The 18585-nt window shown below is 43.9% G+C and overlaps 1 protein-coding gene across 14 annotated transcripts in view; it reads right to left on the minus strand.

Moving 5' to 3' along the window:
• The window catches only part of LOC124011328 (rap guanine nucleotide exchange factor 2-like), a 152198-nt gene that overhangs the window by 44847 nt on the left and 88766 nt on the right, over nt 1–18585 (minus strand). For 11 of the 14 annotated variants that reach the window (XM_046324589.1, XM_046324584.1, XM_046324586.1 and 8 more), the window contains one exon: nt 16913–16930. The exons of the other annotated variants lie outside the window; for them this stretch is intronic. In XM_046324589.1, the coding sequence (XP_046180545.1) occupies nt 16913–16930 (18 nt within the window). The remainder of the gene's footprint in view (nt 1–16912; nt 16931–18585) is intronic. 14 annotated transcript variants of the gene reach the window in all.

Consider the following 18585-nt stretch of genomic DNA (forward strand, 5'->3'; position numbering starts at 1 on the left):
CAGTCTTCAGATATGCAACTTCTGTTTACACCATCCTTACATTAGCCTTGGATGTGGTGGGCAAAGTGACCTAAAGTGATTCTTGTTATTGCAGTGTTGGATAGGAAAACAACAACAACTGAACATGCGTATGTACAGTCCATCTATATATGGCTCTCTGATGCAGATCAAATGTGGGTCAATGGAATAGTAAACACCACATTTACACATTGAGTCGTGCTTGAGGGGGCTATTTGCTCACGTATACACCGTATAACTACTGCGTTTAATAGAGACAATGCCTCAAACCCAGGGGTTGCAGCATTTATTATCAGCCGGCTGGCCTCCATCCGACGGAACATGAGAATACCCACTGTGACATCATTCCCATCGCCCCCTCTAGGCCCCGGGCGATGATGTAATGCATCACCAAAACAAGCTCAGGTGTTTGCTTCTGGTGCTGATGACGGTGTCATTAGCATTGCTGGCAACAATAGTCAAGGGACCCGGGACATCATTATGTCATTACATCACCACGGAAATGGGTGGGGCAGTGGGGGTTGTTGTTGGGGTCGTGTCTGGGGACCACAACCAGACACTCTTGGTCGCACTCTAATGCTTTCCAGTGACAACGAGAGTATGGCTCCGTTCCAAATAGCATCCCATTCCCTATATAGTGCACTACTTTCAACCAGGGCCCATAGGGTGCTATTTAAGGAATAAGGGGCCATTTCAGATATAGACTATGGGGTTGGCATTCTGCTGAACAACTTCAATCTAAATGCAAAGGAAAGGCAAGGGCGCATTGATTTTACTTGATTGGAACATTGATGTAACAATGCTAGCGGTGCGTAACATTAATGGATTCAGATTCATTCGAGGGGTCAGGAAAGGCTAGACACCAACCATTTGTAATGTTCTCTGCTAACCACTGTGGCTATAAGTTTGTTCGAAACATTATGGGTTCGGGATGCATTGCATTAGGGTCGTACAAAGTTCATTACCACGGTAGGGAAGACAAAAGCAAACTCACACATATGTGCATGGACATACACAGGTGCACGCTGTAGGCAGACAACAAGCACATAAAAGCAAGAGTGATGTCGTCAGATAAAAAAAAGAAGCATTTTACAGTTAGTTGTATTACTAGCACGACTGCATGCGATGAACCAAAGGAAAACAAGAAAATTAGGACAACAGAAAGCAGCAATTTAAAAAACCAAGTATTTTCCACAAAGCCACTGTATCAAGGAGAAAAAAATATTGTGAATCTATCAAGCTCCTATAAAACAGCAAATCTGACATGGCCTTTCCCACTCACACACAGTAGCTGGACATCAGCACAAAGACTAAGAGCTTAAACTCTCCTCTCTCCCCCTCTGCATCTTCCTACAAGTCAATAAGTACCAGTCAAAGCAAATACCGGTGCTAATATCTCACCAGATAAACCACTGAAATTACAATTTCAAAAAAGGTTAACCAATGCAAATACTCGTATAACCGGGTAACATTTGCCATTTCTTAAATAGGCCAATAGCATATAAGAAGAGATCTATTACGCCTGGCTATAAATCCGGAAGTCTCGGTGTCTTTTAAGTTTTGCAAGATGGTTGATTATTTCAACAACCAATATAAAACTGATTAACAAACCAGTAAGCGATTAGCACCACTCAAGCTAACCAAAGCAGCTAAAAACGGACGCTACCAGCCTGCCATTACTGACCATGACGGTGCAATTCCCACAGTACATTATCTTCATGTTAGTATATGTGAAAGAGTCTAAAGCCTTGTTAAATTGCTGACTGCGCATATCAATAAGGGGCCAGGACCCTTACTCGTAAAAAAAAAGTTGCTAATCACTGCTGCGATCTCCTCCTCTAGGGTCGACTTCCTGATGCTGCTGTTCCCACGCCACCTCTGCCAGTTCAAGTGGCAGCAAGGTATTGTGTTGCTGTTGGCATGAGTTGGCGTGGGCACGTTTCCTGTCCGGGTAGGAAGTGGACAGGATTTGCAAGCCAAACCAGGTTACCACCGCCACAAAGTCATAATTATGGCTAAACCCTGCTTATTTGAACAATTGACCTTTTTAAAATATGATTTTGAACCTAATCTTCAACCACACTGATAACCTTATGCCTCATCTTTAAATGAAGTCCAAAAAGCACATTTTTGTTTTCATGAACTTTTATGACACGGCCAATTTTGACTTTGTGGCTGTGGTAACTAGTGACAACCGATATAATGGGAGGAGAGGGATGTGGAGGGCGAGGAAGAGGAAAGGCCTGAAATAATAGGCACAGACATCTCCCAGGATGTAGGGCAAGTCAGCGGGATCAAAAACAGCCCGGGTCTGGTTTTTCCCAAAAGCATCTTAAGGCCATTAAAGCCATAGCTGCAGGAAGTAGGGGTGCTGGAGCATCCCCTGAAATTGAACAAATGTTCCCAAAAATATATTTATTTAAAAAAAAAATCTTCCAAAAACTACATTACTCCTGTCTGAACAGACATAAAATCAGTCAAAATACTACACCAGAGAACATAATTTACCCACAGAGGATCAAAAGATAGAAAAGAATAGTGCTTGTGATAAAACCTGATCCACAGCTTAGTCAAGAGGGCCGCAATTTGGGCAGTATGCTCGCCAAATATATAACCACTTGTTGCGTTATGGCCATAGACATATAATCCATAGAAGGGTTTTGGAACCTCTAACCTGGGCAATTTGACTGTTAAACTCATGGGTACACCAGCAATGCCTGCCAGTTCTGACTTGAATGGGAACCAAATCAAATCGTTATTAGTGCCATACACTGAATACAACCGGTCCTTACAGTGAAATGCTTTACTTATGAGCCTCTGATCAACAATGCAGCTTTAAAAAAAGATGAGGAAGAATAAGAAAAAAGTAACAAGTAATTAAAGAGCAGCAGTAAAATAACAATAGCGAGACAAAACAAGGGGGAGTACCGGTACAGAGCCAATTTGCAGGGGCACCAGTTAGTGGAGGTAAAATGTACAGATGAAGTCGAAAGTTTACATACACTTAGGTTGGAGTCATTAAAACTCGTTTTTAAACCACAAGTCGGTTAGGACATGTACTTTGTGCATGACAAAAGTCATTTTTCCAACAATCGTTTACAGACAGAGTATTTATAATTCACTGTATCACAATTCCAGTGGGTCAGAAGTTTACATACACTAAGTTGACTGTGCCTTTAAACAGCTTGGAAAATTCCAGAAAATGATGCCAATGGGTTTAGAAGCTTCTGATAGGCTAATTGACATCATTTGAGTCAATTGGAGGTGTACCTGTGGATGTATTTCAATGCCTACCTTCAACCTCAGTGCCTCTTTGCTTGACATCATGGGAAAATCAAAAGAAATCAGCCAAGACCTCAGAAAAAAAGTTGTAGACCTCCACAAGTCTGGTTCATCCTTGGGAGAAATGTCCAAACGCCTGAAGGTACCACGGTCATCTGTACAAACAATAGTACGCAAGTATAAACACCATGGGACCACGCAGCCGTCATTTGGCCGCCTTTCGTTCCAGTTCTCTGCTGCCTGTGACTGGAACGAATTGCAAAAAATCGCTCAAGTTGGAGACTATCTCCCTCACCAACTTCAAACATCTGCTATCTGAGCAGCTAACCGATCGCTGCAGCTGTACATAGTCTATCGGTAAATAGCCCACCCATTTTTACCTACCTCATCCCCATACTGTTTTTATTTATTTACTTTTCTGCTCTTTTGCACACCAATATCTCTACCTGTACATGACCATCTGATCATTTATCACTCCAGTGTTAATCTGCAATATTGTAATTATTCACCTACCTCCTCATGCCTTTTGCACACAATGTATATAGACTCCCTTTTTTTCTACTGTGTTATTGACTTGTTAATTGTTTACTCCATGTGTAACTCTGTGTTGTCTGTTCACACTGCTATGCTTTATCTTGGCCAGGTCGCAGTTGCAAATGAGAACTTGTTCTCAACTAGCCTACCTGGTTAAATAACGGTGAAATAAAATAAAATGTCAACAATTTAAAAAAATACCACTCAGGAAGGAGAAGCATTCTGTCTCCTAGAGATTAACATATTTTGGTGCGAAAAGTGCAAATCATGCCCAGAATAACAGCAAAGGACCTTGTGAAGATGCTGGAGGAAACAGGTACCAAAGTATCCATATCCACAGTAAAACAAGTCATATATCGACACAACTTGAAAGGCCGCTCAGCAAGGAAGAAGCCACTGCTTCAAAACCGCCATAAGAAAGCCAGACTACGGTTTGCAACAGCACATGGGGACAAAGATCATCATTTTTGGAGAAATGTCCTCTGGTCTGATGAAACAAATATAGAACTGTTTGGCCATAATGACCATCCTTATGTTTGGAGGAAAAAGGGGGGAGGCTTGCAAGCCAAAGAACACCATCCCAACCGTGAAGCACGGGGGTGGGAGCATCATGTTATGGGGCTTTGCTGCAGGAGGGACTGCTGCACTTCACAAACTAGATGGCATCATTACATTTACATTTACATTTAAGTCATTTAGCAGACGCTCTTATCCAGAGCGACTTACAAATTGGTGCATTCACCTTATGACATCCAGTGGAACAGCCACTTTACAATAGTGCATCTAAATCTTTTAAGGGGGGGAGGGGGGTGAGAAGGATTACTTTATCCTATCCTAGGTATTCCTTAAAGAGGTGGGGTTTCAGGTGTCTCCGGAAGGTGGTGATTGACTCCGCTGTCCTGGCGTCGTGAGGGAGTTTGTTCCACCATTGGGGAGCCAGAGCAGCGAACAGTTTTGACTGGGCTGAGCGGGAACTGTACTTCCTCAGTGGTAGGGAGGCGAGCAGGCCAGAGGTGGATGAACGCAGTGCCCTTATTTGGGTGTAGGGCCTGATCAGAGCCTGGAGGTACTGAGGTGCCGTTCCCCTCACAGCTCCGTAGGCAAGCACCATGGTCTTGTAGCGGATGCGAGCTTCAACTGGAAGCCAGTGGAGAGAACGGAGGAGCGGGGTGACGTGAGAGAACTTGGGAAAGTTGAACACTAGACGGGCTGCGACGTTCTGGATGAGTTGTAGGGGTTTAATGGCACAGGCAGGGAGCCCAGCCAACAGCGAGTTGCAGTAATCCAGACGGGAGATGACAAGTGCCTGGATTAGGACCTGTGCCGCTTCCTGTGTGAGGCAGGGTCGTACTCTGCGGATGTTGTAGAGCATGAACCTACAGGAACGGGCCACCGCCTTGATGTTAGTTGAGAACGACAGGGTGTTGTCCAGGATCACGCCAAGGTTCTTAGCGCTCTGGGAGGAGGACACAATGGAATTGTCAACCATGATGGCGAGATCATGGAACGGGCAGTCCTTCCCTGGGAGGAAGAGCAGCTCCGTCTTGCCGAAGTTCAGCTTGAGGTGGTGATCCATCATCCACACTGATATGTCTGCCAGACATGCAGAGATGCGATTCGCCACCTGGTCATCAGAAGGGGGAAAGGAGAAGATTAATTGTGTGTCGTCTGCATAGCAATGATAGGAGAGACCATGTGAGGTTATGACAGAGCCAAGTGACTTGGTGTATAGCGAGAATAGGAGAGGGCCTAGAACAGAGCCCTGGGGGACACCAGTGGTGAGAGCGCGTGGTGAGGAGACAGATTCTCGCCACGCCACCTGGTAGGAGCGACCTGTCAGGTAGGACGCAATCCAAGCGTGGGCCGCGCCGGAGATGCCCAACTCGGAGAGGGTGGAGAGGAGGATCTGATGGTTCACAGTATCGAAGGCAGCCGATAGGTCTAGAAGGATGAGCAGAGGAGAGAGAGTTAGCTTTAGCGGTGCGGAGCGCCTCTCCGTGATACAGAGAAGAGCAGTCTCAGTTGAATGACTAGTCTTGAAACCTGACTGATTTGGATCAAGAAGGTCATTCTGAGAGAGATAGCGGGAGAGCTGACCAAGGACGGCACGTTCAAGCGTTTTGGAGAGAAAAGAAAGAAGGGATACTGGTCTGTAGTTGTTGACATCGGAGGGATCGAGTGTAGGTTTTTTCAGAAGGGGTGCAACTCTCGCTCTCTTGAAGACGGAAGGGACGTAGCCAGCGGTCAGGGATAAGTTGATGAGCGAGGTGAGGTAAGGGAGAAGGTCTCCGGAAATGGTCTGGAGAAGAGAGGAGGGGATAGGGTCGAGCGGGCAGGTTGTTGGGCGGCCGGCCGTCACAAGACGCGAGATTTCATCTGGAGAGAGAGGGGAGAAAGAGGACAGAGCACAGGGTAGGGCAGTGTGAGCAGAACCAGCGGTGTCGTTTGACTTAGCAAACGAGGATCGGATGTCGTCGACCTTTTCAAAATGGTTGACGAAGTCATCTGCAGAGAGGGAGGAGGGGGGGGGATTCAGGAGGGAGGAGAAGGTGGCAAAGAGCTTCCTAGGGTTAGAGGCAGATGCTTGGAATTTAGAGTGGTAGAAAGTGGCTTTAGCAGCAGAGACAGAGGAGGAAAATGTAGAGAGGAGGGAGTGAAAGGATGCCAGGTCCGCAGGGAGGCGAGTTTTCCTCCATTTCCGCTCGGCTGCCCGGAGCCCTGTTCTGTGAGCTCGCAATGAGTCGTCGAGCCACGGAGCGGGAGGGGAGGACCGAGCCGGCCTGGAAGATAGGGGACATAGAGAGTCAAAGGATGCAGAAAGGGAGGAGAGGAGGGTTGAGGAGGCAGAATCAGGAGATAGGTTGGAGAAGGTTTGAGCAGAGGGAAGAGATGATAGGATGGAAGAGGAGAGAGTAGCGGGGGAGAGAGAGCGAAGGTTGGGACGGCGCGATACCATCCGAGTAGGGGCAGTGTGGGAAGTGTTGGATGAGAGCGAGAGGGAAAAGGATACAAGGTAGTGGTCGGAGACTTGGAGGGGAGTTGCAATGAGGTTAGTGGAAGAACAGCATCTAGTAAAGATGAGGTCGAGCGTATTGCCTGCCTTGTGAGTAGGGGGAGGTGAGAGGGTGAGGTCAAAAGAGGAGAGGAGTGGAAAGAAGGAGGCAGAGAGGAATGAGTCAAAGGTAGATGTGGGGAGGTTAAAGTCGCCCAGAACTGTGAGAGGTGAGCCGTCCTCAGGAAAGGAGCTTATCAAGGCATCAAGCTCATTGATGAACTCTCCGAGGGAACCTGGAGGGCGATAAATGATAAGGATGTTAAGCTTGAAAGGGCTGGTAACTGTGACAGCATGAAATTCAAAGGAGGCGATAGACAGATGGGTAAGGGGAGAAAGAGAGAATGACCACTTGGGAGAGATGAGGATCCCGGTGCCACCACCCCGCTGACCAGAAGCTCTCGGGGTGTGCGAGAACACGTGGGCGGACGAAGAGAGAGCAGTAGGAGTAGCAGTGTTATCTGTGGTGATCCATGTTTCTGTCAGTGCCAAGAAGAACAGGACAGCGGAGTCAATCACCACCTTCCGGAGACACCTGAAACCCCACCTCTTTAAGGAATACCTAGGATAGGATAAAGTAATCCTTCTCACCCCCCCCTCCCCCCCTTAAAATATTTAGATGCACTATTGTAAAGTGGCTGTTCCACTGGATGTCATAAGGTGAATGCACCAATTTGTAAGTCGCTCTGGATAAGAGCGTCTGCTAAATGACTTAAATGTAATGTAAAAAGAAGCATCATGAGGCAGGAAATGTGCATATATTGAAGCAACATCATGACAGTCAGGAAGTTAAAGCTTGGTCGCAAATGGGACTTCCAAATGGAAAATGACCCCAGGTATACTTCCAAAGTTGTGGTAAAATGGCTCAAGGACAACAATGTCAAGGTATTGGAGTGGCCATCACAAAGCCCTCAACTCAATCCTATAGAAAATGAGCGGGCAGAACTGAAAAAGTGTGCGCGAGCACCCAACTTATTGTGGGAAGCGTGTCAAAGGCTACTCAAAATGTTGACCCAAGTTAAACAATTTAAAGGCAATGCTACCAAATAGTAATCGAGTGTATGTAAACTTCTAACCTACTGGGAATGTGATAAAAGGAAGAAACACTGAATAAATCACTCTCCACTATTATTCTGACATTTCACATTCTTAAAACAAAATGGTGACCTTAACTGACCTAAGACAGGACATTTATACTAGGATTAAATGTCAGGAATTGTGAAAAACTGAGTTTAAATGTACTTAGGTGCATGTAAACTTCCGACTTCAACTTTACATGTAGGTAGAGTTATTACATTGACTATGCATAGATGATAACAATAGAGAGTAGCAGCGGTGTAAAAGAGGGGAGTGGGCGCAATGCAAATCGTCTGGGTAGCCATTTGATTAGATGGTCAGGAGTCTTATGGCTTGGGGGTAGAAGCGGTTTAGGAACCTCTTGGACCTGGACTTGGCACTCCGGTACAGCTTGCCGTGAGATAGCAGAGAGAACACTGCCTGGTGTAGAGTTCCTGGATGGCAGAAAGCCTGACTCCAGTGATGTACCCTCTGTAGTGCCATGCAGTCGGAGGCCGAGCAGTTTCCAAACCAGGCAGTGATGCAATGCTCTCGATGGTGCAGCTGTAGAAACTTTTAAGGATCTGAGGACCCATGTCAAATCTTTTCAGTCTCCTGAGGGGGAATAGATTTTGTCGTGCCCTCTTCTCAACTGTTTTGGTGTGCTTGGACCACCTTAGTTAATTGGTGATGTGGACACCAAGGAACTTGAAGCTCTCAACCTGCTCCACTACAGCCCCGTCAACTGTTGTCATCGGCAAACTTAATGGTGTTGGAGTCGTGCCTGGCCGTGCAGTTATGAATGAACAGGATGTACAGAAGGGGACTGAGCATGCACCCCTGAGGGGCCCCTGTGTTTAGTATCAGCGTGGCAGATGCTTTGTTACCTACCCTTACCACCTGGAGGCAGCCCGTCAGGAAGTGCAGGATCCAGTTGTAGAGGGAGGTGTTTAGTCCCAGGGTCCTTAGCTTATTGATGAGCTTTGAGGCCACTATGGTGTGGAATGCTGAGCTGTTGTCAATGAGTAGCATTCTCACGTAGGTATTCCTTTTGTCCATGTGGTAAAGGGTGGTGTGGAGTGCAATAGAGATTTCATCATCTGTGGATCTGTTGGGGCGGTATGCAAATTGGAGTGGGTATAGGGTTTCTGGGATAATGGCTGTTGATGCGAGCCATGACCAGCCTTTCAAAGAACTTCATGGCTACAGACGGGAATGCTACAGGTTCAGTAGTCATTTATGCAGGTTACCTTAGTGTTCTTGGGCACAGGTACTATGGTGGTCTGCTTGAAACATGTTGGTATTACAGACTCGGACAGGGAGAGGTTGAACATTTCAGTGAAGACATTTGTCAGTTGGTCAGCGCATGCTCGCAGTACACGTCCTGGTAATCTGCCTGCCCCTGCAGCCTTGTGAGTGTTGACCTGTTTAAATGGCTTACTAACATTGGCTGAGGAGAGCGTGATCACACAGTCTTCAGGAACAGCAGGTGCTCTCATGCATGTTTCAGTTTTATTTGCCTCAAAGCGAGCATATAAGTAATTTAGCTCATCTGGTAGGCTCGTGCCACTGGGAAGCTTGCGGCTGTGCTTCCATTTTGTAGTCTGTAATAGTTTGCAAGCCCTGCCACATCCGACGAGCACCGGAGACGGTTTAATACGAGTCAATCTTTGTCCTGTATTGATGCTTTGCCTGTTGATGGTTCGTCAGTGGGCATTGTGAGATTTCTTATAAGCGTCCGCATTAGAGTCCCAGTCCTTGAAAGCAACAGCTCTACCCTTTAGCTCAGTGCGGATGTTGCCTGTAATCCATGACTCCTGGTTGGGGTATGTACAGTACATACGGTCACTGTGGGGGGGGGGGTTCCCGGGAAGGCAGTATATCATTCACATCGGGGTCGTTAAAGGAAAAAAAGGATTCTGCCTGTCCGTGGTGAGAAAACGCAGTTATGATGTCCAAAAGTTGTTTTCGGTCATAAGAGACGGTAGCGGCAATAGTATGTACAAAATAAGTTAAAATATAAGTTACAAACAACTCAAAGAAACAAACAGAAATCCAATTGGTTAGGATTACATAAAACGTCAGCTATGTTCTCCGATTGATTGTGGCTGTCTGATTGCGTTTCACAAATTTCAAAATACAAATCGCTCAACATGTGGGAACTCCTTCAAGACTGTTGGAAAAGTTTTCCAGGCGAAGCTGGTTGAGAGAATGTCAAGAGTGTGCAAAGCTGTCATCAAGGCAAAGGGTGGCTGTAAAATATATTTTTTATTTTGTTTAACACTGTTTTTGGTTAGTACATGATTCCACATCTGTTATTTCCTAGTTTTGATTTCCTAGTCTTCACTATTATTGTATTATGTACAATGTATTAAAACAAATCAAACCTGGAATGATGTGGTGTCCAAAGTTTTGACTGGTTCTGTACGTACAGTATTTCATGATGTATAACAACAATGTGTCAAATATTTTTATTTAGTGCATTATTATACAGTATAAGCATTAGAATAAGCTGCCTCAATATCTGCAGCCATATTGGTGATATCTCTCTAGGAGCTGAATGATCTACAGTATTATGGAATAATTCTAATGTTAAGTTAACATTTGAGTGTTGAAAGCTGATCGGAACAGCTGCGCTTCCTTTCTTTCCATCCTATGAGTATCGACACAGGCTCCAACGATGCTCTTAGCGAACATTCTCTGACGGGGAAATGGATGTTACATCTTCGGCCGTTGTAGTAACGACGCATCGTTAAAACAGTCGTAAGCCTAAGTTACATTGCTATTGGGAAACCGGGCCCTGGAGAATAGGTGGAAATGCCCCTGTATTAATATGTGTGTCAGGGCAATAGTGAGGTGTTCAGTCTTAACCGATACACTCGGTCTGCAAACTGTATGATTGATGGCCATTGGAACATATGAAAGTGGGTCTGAGCATTGTGCAATGTAAAATAAGGTATATGAAATAACAAGATCAGCAGTTAGTGTTTAAGCCTGGAAATAAACGTGGCTTGGTGAACACCACAGAATATTCAACCTCCCCATTACATTGGCTGCATAACATTTCATCTTTGCAGGCAAAACTGTGAGCCAGTGTGTGTGATTGACTGAATAGATGGGATTGTAAGTAAGGAGTGGAAGAGTACAGATTGTAAGTAAGGAGTGGAAGAGTACAGAGAAAGTCACAACCAGGCACAATGCTGAAGTCATCATCCAATGTTGACAGAGACATGGGAGAGTGGGGGAAATTAGATGGCATAATATGACCCTGTAAGCATAGTACTCAACACGGTTGTTTTGGAAATTCAAACTCTTACCAACAGTCAGTGATGAGGGAATTGCCAAATCAGTCCATGTTCAGGACAACATTTTATATGCAAAAAATATTACAAATGTAGGCTACATAACTTGCTTACATAGCAGGCAAAAAAGAAAACGAAGATGTGTTCTCCCAGGTCGGTCATTACAGAAGCAAGTGCTTGGATCGGTCTCTGTGTGTCTCTATGATGTTGTGTAAATCCTTTTAACCTGGGGCTTTTGTATCCGTGCAGCAGTTGAACCCAGGCACAGCAGAACAGGCCACCACAAAGGACAGCTCTAAAAATAGGACCTCTGCTTTTCCACGGGCGCGTCTGTCTGACATGTTCGTCTGACTCCTCTCTCGCTCTCATTCATTTTGTGTTCAACTCTGAACTGAATGTTCACCTAGCACACCTATTTTTTTCTCCACCATCTCTAATCTGATTTTGTCCGGAGCCAGCAGCGTCCTTGAGTCAAATCGGGACATGAGAATACTGGAGTATCAGAACATCTGATAAGAGTATGTGAGCGTACTACATTTAAGGAGTGGTATTCAATCTAAAGCAATAGCCAGCTAATAGGGTAACACAAACACTATTCTGGGTAAATCCATTTGATTTCAATCGCTTTTTGACAGCATCCCTTTTGATTTGAACAAAACCCTACATACATATTTTCCCATTGTAGATGTGCTCAGAAAGTGACTTTTTGGACCAGGACGCGAAAACATTCACGAGATAAAAGGTGCTCAAAGTTGACCCATTTTGCATACCCCACCATACCATGAGACATCCATGTACATCACTGGAAAACATGAACGGCTGAGATTGATATCAGGGTTGTTTATTGATCAAAAAAGGGCTTAGGCATGGCATTGGGCGTGGTCAGCCAGTCAAAGTGGCTGAATTTTAGAGAACAATTTTTGCAGTGTAGAGACATCTTTTCATTATTAAGCTAACTTCCTGCAATTATACACATTTCTCCATGGTGCTGTGAGAAATGCTTGCAGTTTTAACGCACATTTTCTGTAATTCTACACTTTTTGGCACGGACCTGAGAAAAAATGTTGCTGTTTTAAAGCTAATTTCCTGCAACTCTCAATTTTGCTATGGCTAATGCTGTGTTATTTTGCGCAAACGTAATAACAACATTTATAAACCGGGTAGTTTGGATACTGATTGGCAAAAACAACATTCAATCGCGTGTATGTGAGACCGGGGCGGCAGCGTAGCCTAGTGGTTAGAGCGTTGGACTAGTAACCGGAAGGTTGCGAGTTCAAGCCCCAGACCTGACAAGGTCTGTCGTTCTGCCCCTGAACAGGCAGTTAACCCACTGTTCCCAGGCCGTCATTGAAAATAAGAATGTGTTCTTAACTGACTTGGTTAAATAAAGGTAAAATTAAAATAAATTTAAAAAACACGCCTTTTCACCTCGATAAAATGGATACATCAATTTTAATTTATTTAATTTATTATTTTATTTTAATTTTAAATCTAAAATAAGCATTTAGATTAACTTGAGAAACCGAAACGAAAATAATATTGTGAAACAAACAATGTGGGCACTTAACCTGCTTCACTGACTGATGTGCAGAAAAAGGGATACATTGTGAGTTTGGGAATACAACATATACACAGAGCTGAACGTCATTCTACGGGACTTGTATGGTTCCGTGAGAAACATGAATGCCGAATAATATGGGATTAGCAGCTATGCTGGACTTGAACAGACATATCAACGACCCCCCTCTCAGTTTGGCATGGAGCATACAGAAGGGCTCCGAATTCACAACGAGCAACAATGTGTCTGTCGGCGTAATTAAAACGTTGAGGGAAGAGGGGTGCGATAAAGCTGCCCACCAGTGAACGGCTACATATGGTATGTAACGTTAGCTTGCTAAATCACTGACAATATAACAGGTTGCTATGTAGGCCTAACTATTATCTATTAGCTAATGTCTTATGCTTCAGGTACACAAAAATGCCAATGGGAAATTAACATCCTCACAGAAATGCTGCAAAAGAGCTGGCCCGTCGCAGATTTACAAACCACTGCTTTCGAATCAACATGATCCAGAAACTGTCGGGTGACAGAGGCAGGAGACAGAGGTACGATAAATACTGTCTGTCAGAGGACACAGATTCGAAACCTCCCTTCAAAGTTACTGGAGGCCAAATCTGGAAGCGGTGGATCACTATTCTCTCTGACAACACAGCAGCAGCTCCCCCAGTTAAAAGAACGGCATTCATTTCCAGCAGCATGGAGCCAACAAGCGATAACATGGGCAAGCCAACAACAAATGATAACATGGGACCATTTTTTCAATTGTGCACAATAAATGGCAGCATTCAGATCAACATGAATAAATAATTGTCATGTGTTAGTCACTCTAGAAGTGGCGCCAATGCTCGGTTTTTGCATACATTTAATGTAAGCATGAAAGCTAGCCTGTAGTTGTTGCATAGCAAACAGTCTAGCAATGAGACTTTTGTCCGGACTACTTTTTTCTGGCGGGAATGTATTTGTTAATTAATTAATTAATTAATTAAAGCAACATTCATTTTCAATTTAGATGTGTAGTTCCTTGCCAACTGTGTTGGCAACCCGTTTACAAAAGCAGTAAGGCACCTCAGGGGTGAGTGGTATATGGCCAGGCTAAGGGCTGTAGCCAGGCACTTCACGTTAGCCGTGGTGTAATTGGCCATTTATACAACGGGTGGCTCTAATCCTGAATGCTGATTGGTTAAAACCTTGCTGGAGTGCTGCATCAGATCACCTGACCTCAACCCAATTGAGATGGTTTGGGATGAATTGGACCGCAGAGTGATGGAAAAGCAGCTAACAAGTGCTCAGTATATGTGGGACCTCCAAGACTGTTGGAAAAGCATTCCAGGTGAAGCTGGTTGAGAGAATGCCAAGAGTGTTATTTCATAGTTTCGTTATCTTCAGTATAATTCTAAAATGTAGAAAATAGTAAAAAATAAAGAAAACCCCTGGAATGAGTTGGTATGTCAAAACCTTTGACTGGAACTGTATATGGATGCGGTAAAGAGGTCAATCGAACTTGACCAAAACAATGGAATTGCCATGGAAATGTGTGGTGGAAAGGGCCATTCGAAAGATCCCGAATTACCTCATGTCCCCTATGTTGAAGTAAAGAAAAATGTATTTTAATGCTTGTATGAATGTCAACCCCAACACATGTTCGTGTCAGTCACCAATCAACTGCATTACAGTTAAAAACGGCTGACGACCACTACCGATTTCTATGTGTGAGCTATAAACCGGCTTATATGAACAAAAGTTAGCATTTAGCAGTCCCTTCTTCTACACCTGAAAATGGAAACCTAAATGTTAAGCAGCGAAAATAAATATATCCAAATCGGATTTAAGTAACCACATTGTGGCCCTGTTACAATACATGAATCATGATGGATGACGAATATCCACTTTGTTAGATCAGATTTGTTGAATGTGCACCAATCTGGTCAAGGGAAACGTCTGTGTTTCATTGACCCCTTTACCTTATCTATTGACAGGGTTAGAGGTTCCAAATCCATTATATTCATTGTATTTATATGGTTTTTCCATCCCGAAAATGTCATTTCTGGCGATTTTATAAAAATATAAAATTACCTTTATCAAAAACACAAAAAAGACCCGCCATTGGTTAAGACAACATGATCTTGAATACAGGGTGTCATCTGTTTTAAATTATACTGCCAATCCTCAACAGTAAACCTATTGAAATCATAGAAATATGGATAATATAATATACAATATTTAAGTTGACATTCGATGGTGGGTGGTACTTTTTGGAAATATTTAGACGATAAATGTCAATTCAATGAACATCTAAAATAGTGTATGAGGGGATAGTGTAGTGTAGTGTAGTCTAGGTCTGTGTAGTGGTCTGAGAGGATAGGTCAAATCTATGAGTTCTATTTCTATGATTAAAATGACACCAGTCCTGTATTCAAAAGCATGTTGTCTCTAAACGGATGGCAGGAACACAAAACCTTACATGAAATAGGGTCTAAGCTACAACATATGATAATATGTTTATGTATTTTTAGATAGACGTTAAAGGTTTAAAAATGCCAATTTAATACTAATCTTTTAAATGATATTCACCCTGTTTATCCAAAATGGGTCAACTTTGAGCACCTTTATCTCCTGAAAGTTCAAAAAAATATCAAAAAAGAAACTTTCTGACCATGGGCATACATGTATGGAAAGTTTTGTTTAAATCAAAGGGATGCTGTCAAAAAGAGATTGAATTCAAATGGACTCACTTCTTCACTAAAGAATTTTACTATGCAAGAACGAATAGTCGTGTAGGCTACTCATTTACATTACATTTAAGTCATTTAGCAGACGCTCTTATCCAGAGCGACTTACAAATTGGTGCATTCACCTTATGACATCCATACTCAACTCATGGTAGTCAACACAGCAATGTTCACACATAAAAACATAACGGGAAAAACCTCAACCCAATCACACATAGATTAAAACACGCTTACTGGTTTGGTTCATGATTCTGTCTAAACCCAGGAAAAAGTAACACCAATTTTGTGATATCCAATTAGTAGTTACAGTCTTGTCCCATCTCTGCAGGCGAAGGTCGAGAGCCATGCATCCACCGAAACACAACTCTGCCTAGCAACACTGCTTCGTGACACACTACTCGCTTAACCTGGAAGCCAGCCGCACCAATGTGTTGGAGGAACAACCGGTGAACAACCGGAACAACCGGTGACCGTGTCAGAGTGCATGCACCCGGCCCGCCACAGGAGTCGCTAGAGCGCGAAGGGACAAGGACATCCCAGCCGGCCAAACCAGCGTTGGGCCAACTGTGCGCCGCCCCGTTGGTCTCCTGGGCACGGCCAGCTGCGACACAGCCCGGGATCTAACCCGGGCCTGTGCCTTACACCGCTGCTCCACCTTGAACATCACTTTAACGTTGGTTCAGCGGTTGAGATTCGATGTTCGTCCAACAGATAAATTGCGCTCATTACCTCAGTTTATAATCATTAAGCGGTGCAGCAATCCTAGTTATCATGTGCACACGGATTACAACCATATTCCATATTGCTGTTTAATGGGTATTGCAACATATCAGTGGAGAGGAGCCTCATTTTCAGATGTGAAATTGTGAATACAACCACAATTGCTTTTCCAATTCTTGTCCTAATAATATAGCTACAGGAAAATACATTTGGCACCATTAAATGAAAAGATACATAAGTCGATATCTAAAAAGTGATGCTACCTCCATACATGAAGGTGAAAGGACTACGGCACATCACATACACACAAATTAGAACTAGCACAGACCGCTGCAGAGCAGAGGTTAGCGAACACACTGTACTTTTCTGTTCACGCATGTGTATAGATGTATTGACACCTGTACCATGTATATACCATGATGCTTTTTCATGTGTCAAAACTCAATGTAAGTGGTCCACAATGTGGTTGGGAAAATAAAATCTGTATTTTGTATTATTGTACCGTTGTGGAGTGACACTTAAATACATTGTTCTAACACACACACACACACACACACACACACACACACACACACACACACACACACACACACACACACACACACACACACACACACACACACACACACACACACACACACACACACACACACAGTACCTGAGCTTTAATGCATTCCTGGGAGCATTCAGGATGAAATGAAAGGCATGAAAGGAAGAAGCAGAGAGGAAGATGGGTGTTATTAAACATGCAGCATGTCACTCAGGGATGGAGAGAATTAGTCCTGATGCTTCAATCGCTGCAATTGACAGCTGTTAAAAAAGTATTATTCTGTGCCAGTTGGGCAGGGGTAGAAACACAAAAGCAAGTACATTATTCATTGAGCCAAACACTCCCATCGTCCTTTACCCGTTTCGCATCACAACTGAGCTATCTGAAGACAATATTTCACTGGTTGGGCCTAAAAGAGACCTTATATCAAGACTCATTCAGCCTCATCACAGACAGACACAAAAAGACTGAGAAATCGCAAGAAAGCCCTAATTGCATTCAGCGAGGGCACAGTCAAATAAGCGGCCATATTGTGAGACAAAACGGTTTCGGGAATCATCATTAGACGCAATAACTTCAGTCCCCTCTGGGGAGTTTCAATTTTACATTGAAACAATTAACACCAATCATGGACGGAAATTAGCCTGTGGTTGGTTGGACACGGAGACGAAGGCGGGAGGGGATGTTGAATTGAGGGGGCATCGATTCGCTGAGGCCGCCACAGGCCGCACCATTGAAATTAGGGAACAGCTGCTCAGGGCCTAGGCAAGACGCTGGCGGCCACCGAGCAGACCCCGAAGAGAGGGATTACTCATCCGTTTGGGTGGAGAGCGAAAGGTGGTAAAATGGAGAGGGTGATAAAGAGAAATAGAGTGAGCAAGAAAGAGAGAGACAAACACCACCATCACAGAGATAAGACCATCTAACTCAGGGTTGCCATGTCAGCGATTTTCCCAACATAATTGGTCTATTTTTAAAAAACGATGGCGTTGGGTGAAAATGTATTGGTCGCGGGTTGTAGGTTTTGGGGCTACTTCTAAGTTGCACCGCCACCCCCATGAAATTTCTCTATTTCACTGTAACCTGCTGCCGCTGACTATCAGACAGTAAGGCAAGCTGTTGCTGAGTGAGTGAGTGGTATGGAGCGCCAGAGGCGTGTGTGTTGGTTGAGAGAGCACTGCAGCAGGTAGTTTAGTCCGCCTCTTTCTTTTGCCCAAAGCAGTTAAGCCAAAACCAGGCCCCGTTATTCAGAGGGGCGCTCTCCAAGTCCGGGAAGTGAATATCACGTAGCGCAATATTTCAGTCACTGGTTAATAACATTTTCCATTATATTTCAAGATTGAAAAATATAACAACATAATGTCGTGGACCGAGCTAGCCATAAACATCCCTTAACGCTCAAAAGACATTCAATGACTGCAGCATAGCGTATTTGACTGAATGATTAGCTAATAAATATTTGAGAAATTATGAATAATAAGCATATGCTTTTACCTGATAACAGACTAATAATGATATAACTTCAAATACCGAGCTAGTAACATTAAGTAGCCTAGGTTAACTTAGCTGACCTTCAATTGAGGAAATTCAGCAGAGTTCTCCAAGACATTTTTACAACTCATTTCAAACTCTGAAAATAAATTACTGGGCAAATGTTACCAAACATGATGCTAATAGGCCTGCATTACGGTAGGCAGTTAATTGTTGAATTACACTTTCCATCCTTACCTTGGAAGGTCACGGTCTCTGCGCTGATCGCCAGTGAGTGAGACAATGTAGCC

The sequence above is a fragment of the Oncorhynchus gorbuscha genome, linkage group LG23 (assembly GCF_021184085.1).
Source record: "Oncorhynchus gorbuscha isolate QuinsamMale2020 ecotype Even-year linkage group LG23, OgorEven_v1.0, whole genome shotgun sequence".
Classification (NCBI taxonomy): Eukaryota; Metazoa; Chordata; class Actinopteri; order Salmoniformes; family Salmonidae; genus Oncorhynchus; species Oncorhynchus gorbuscha.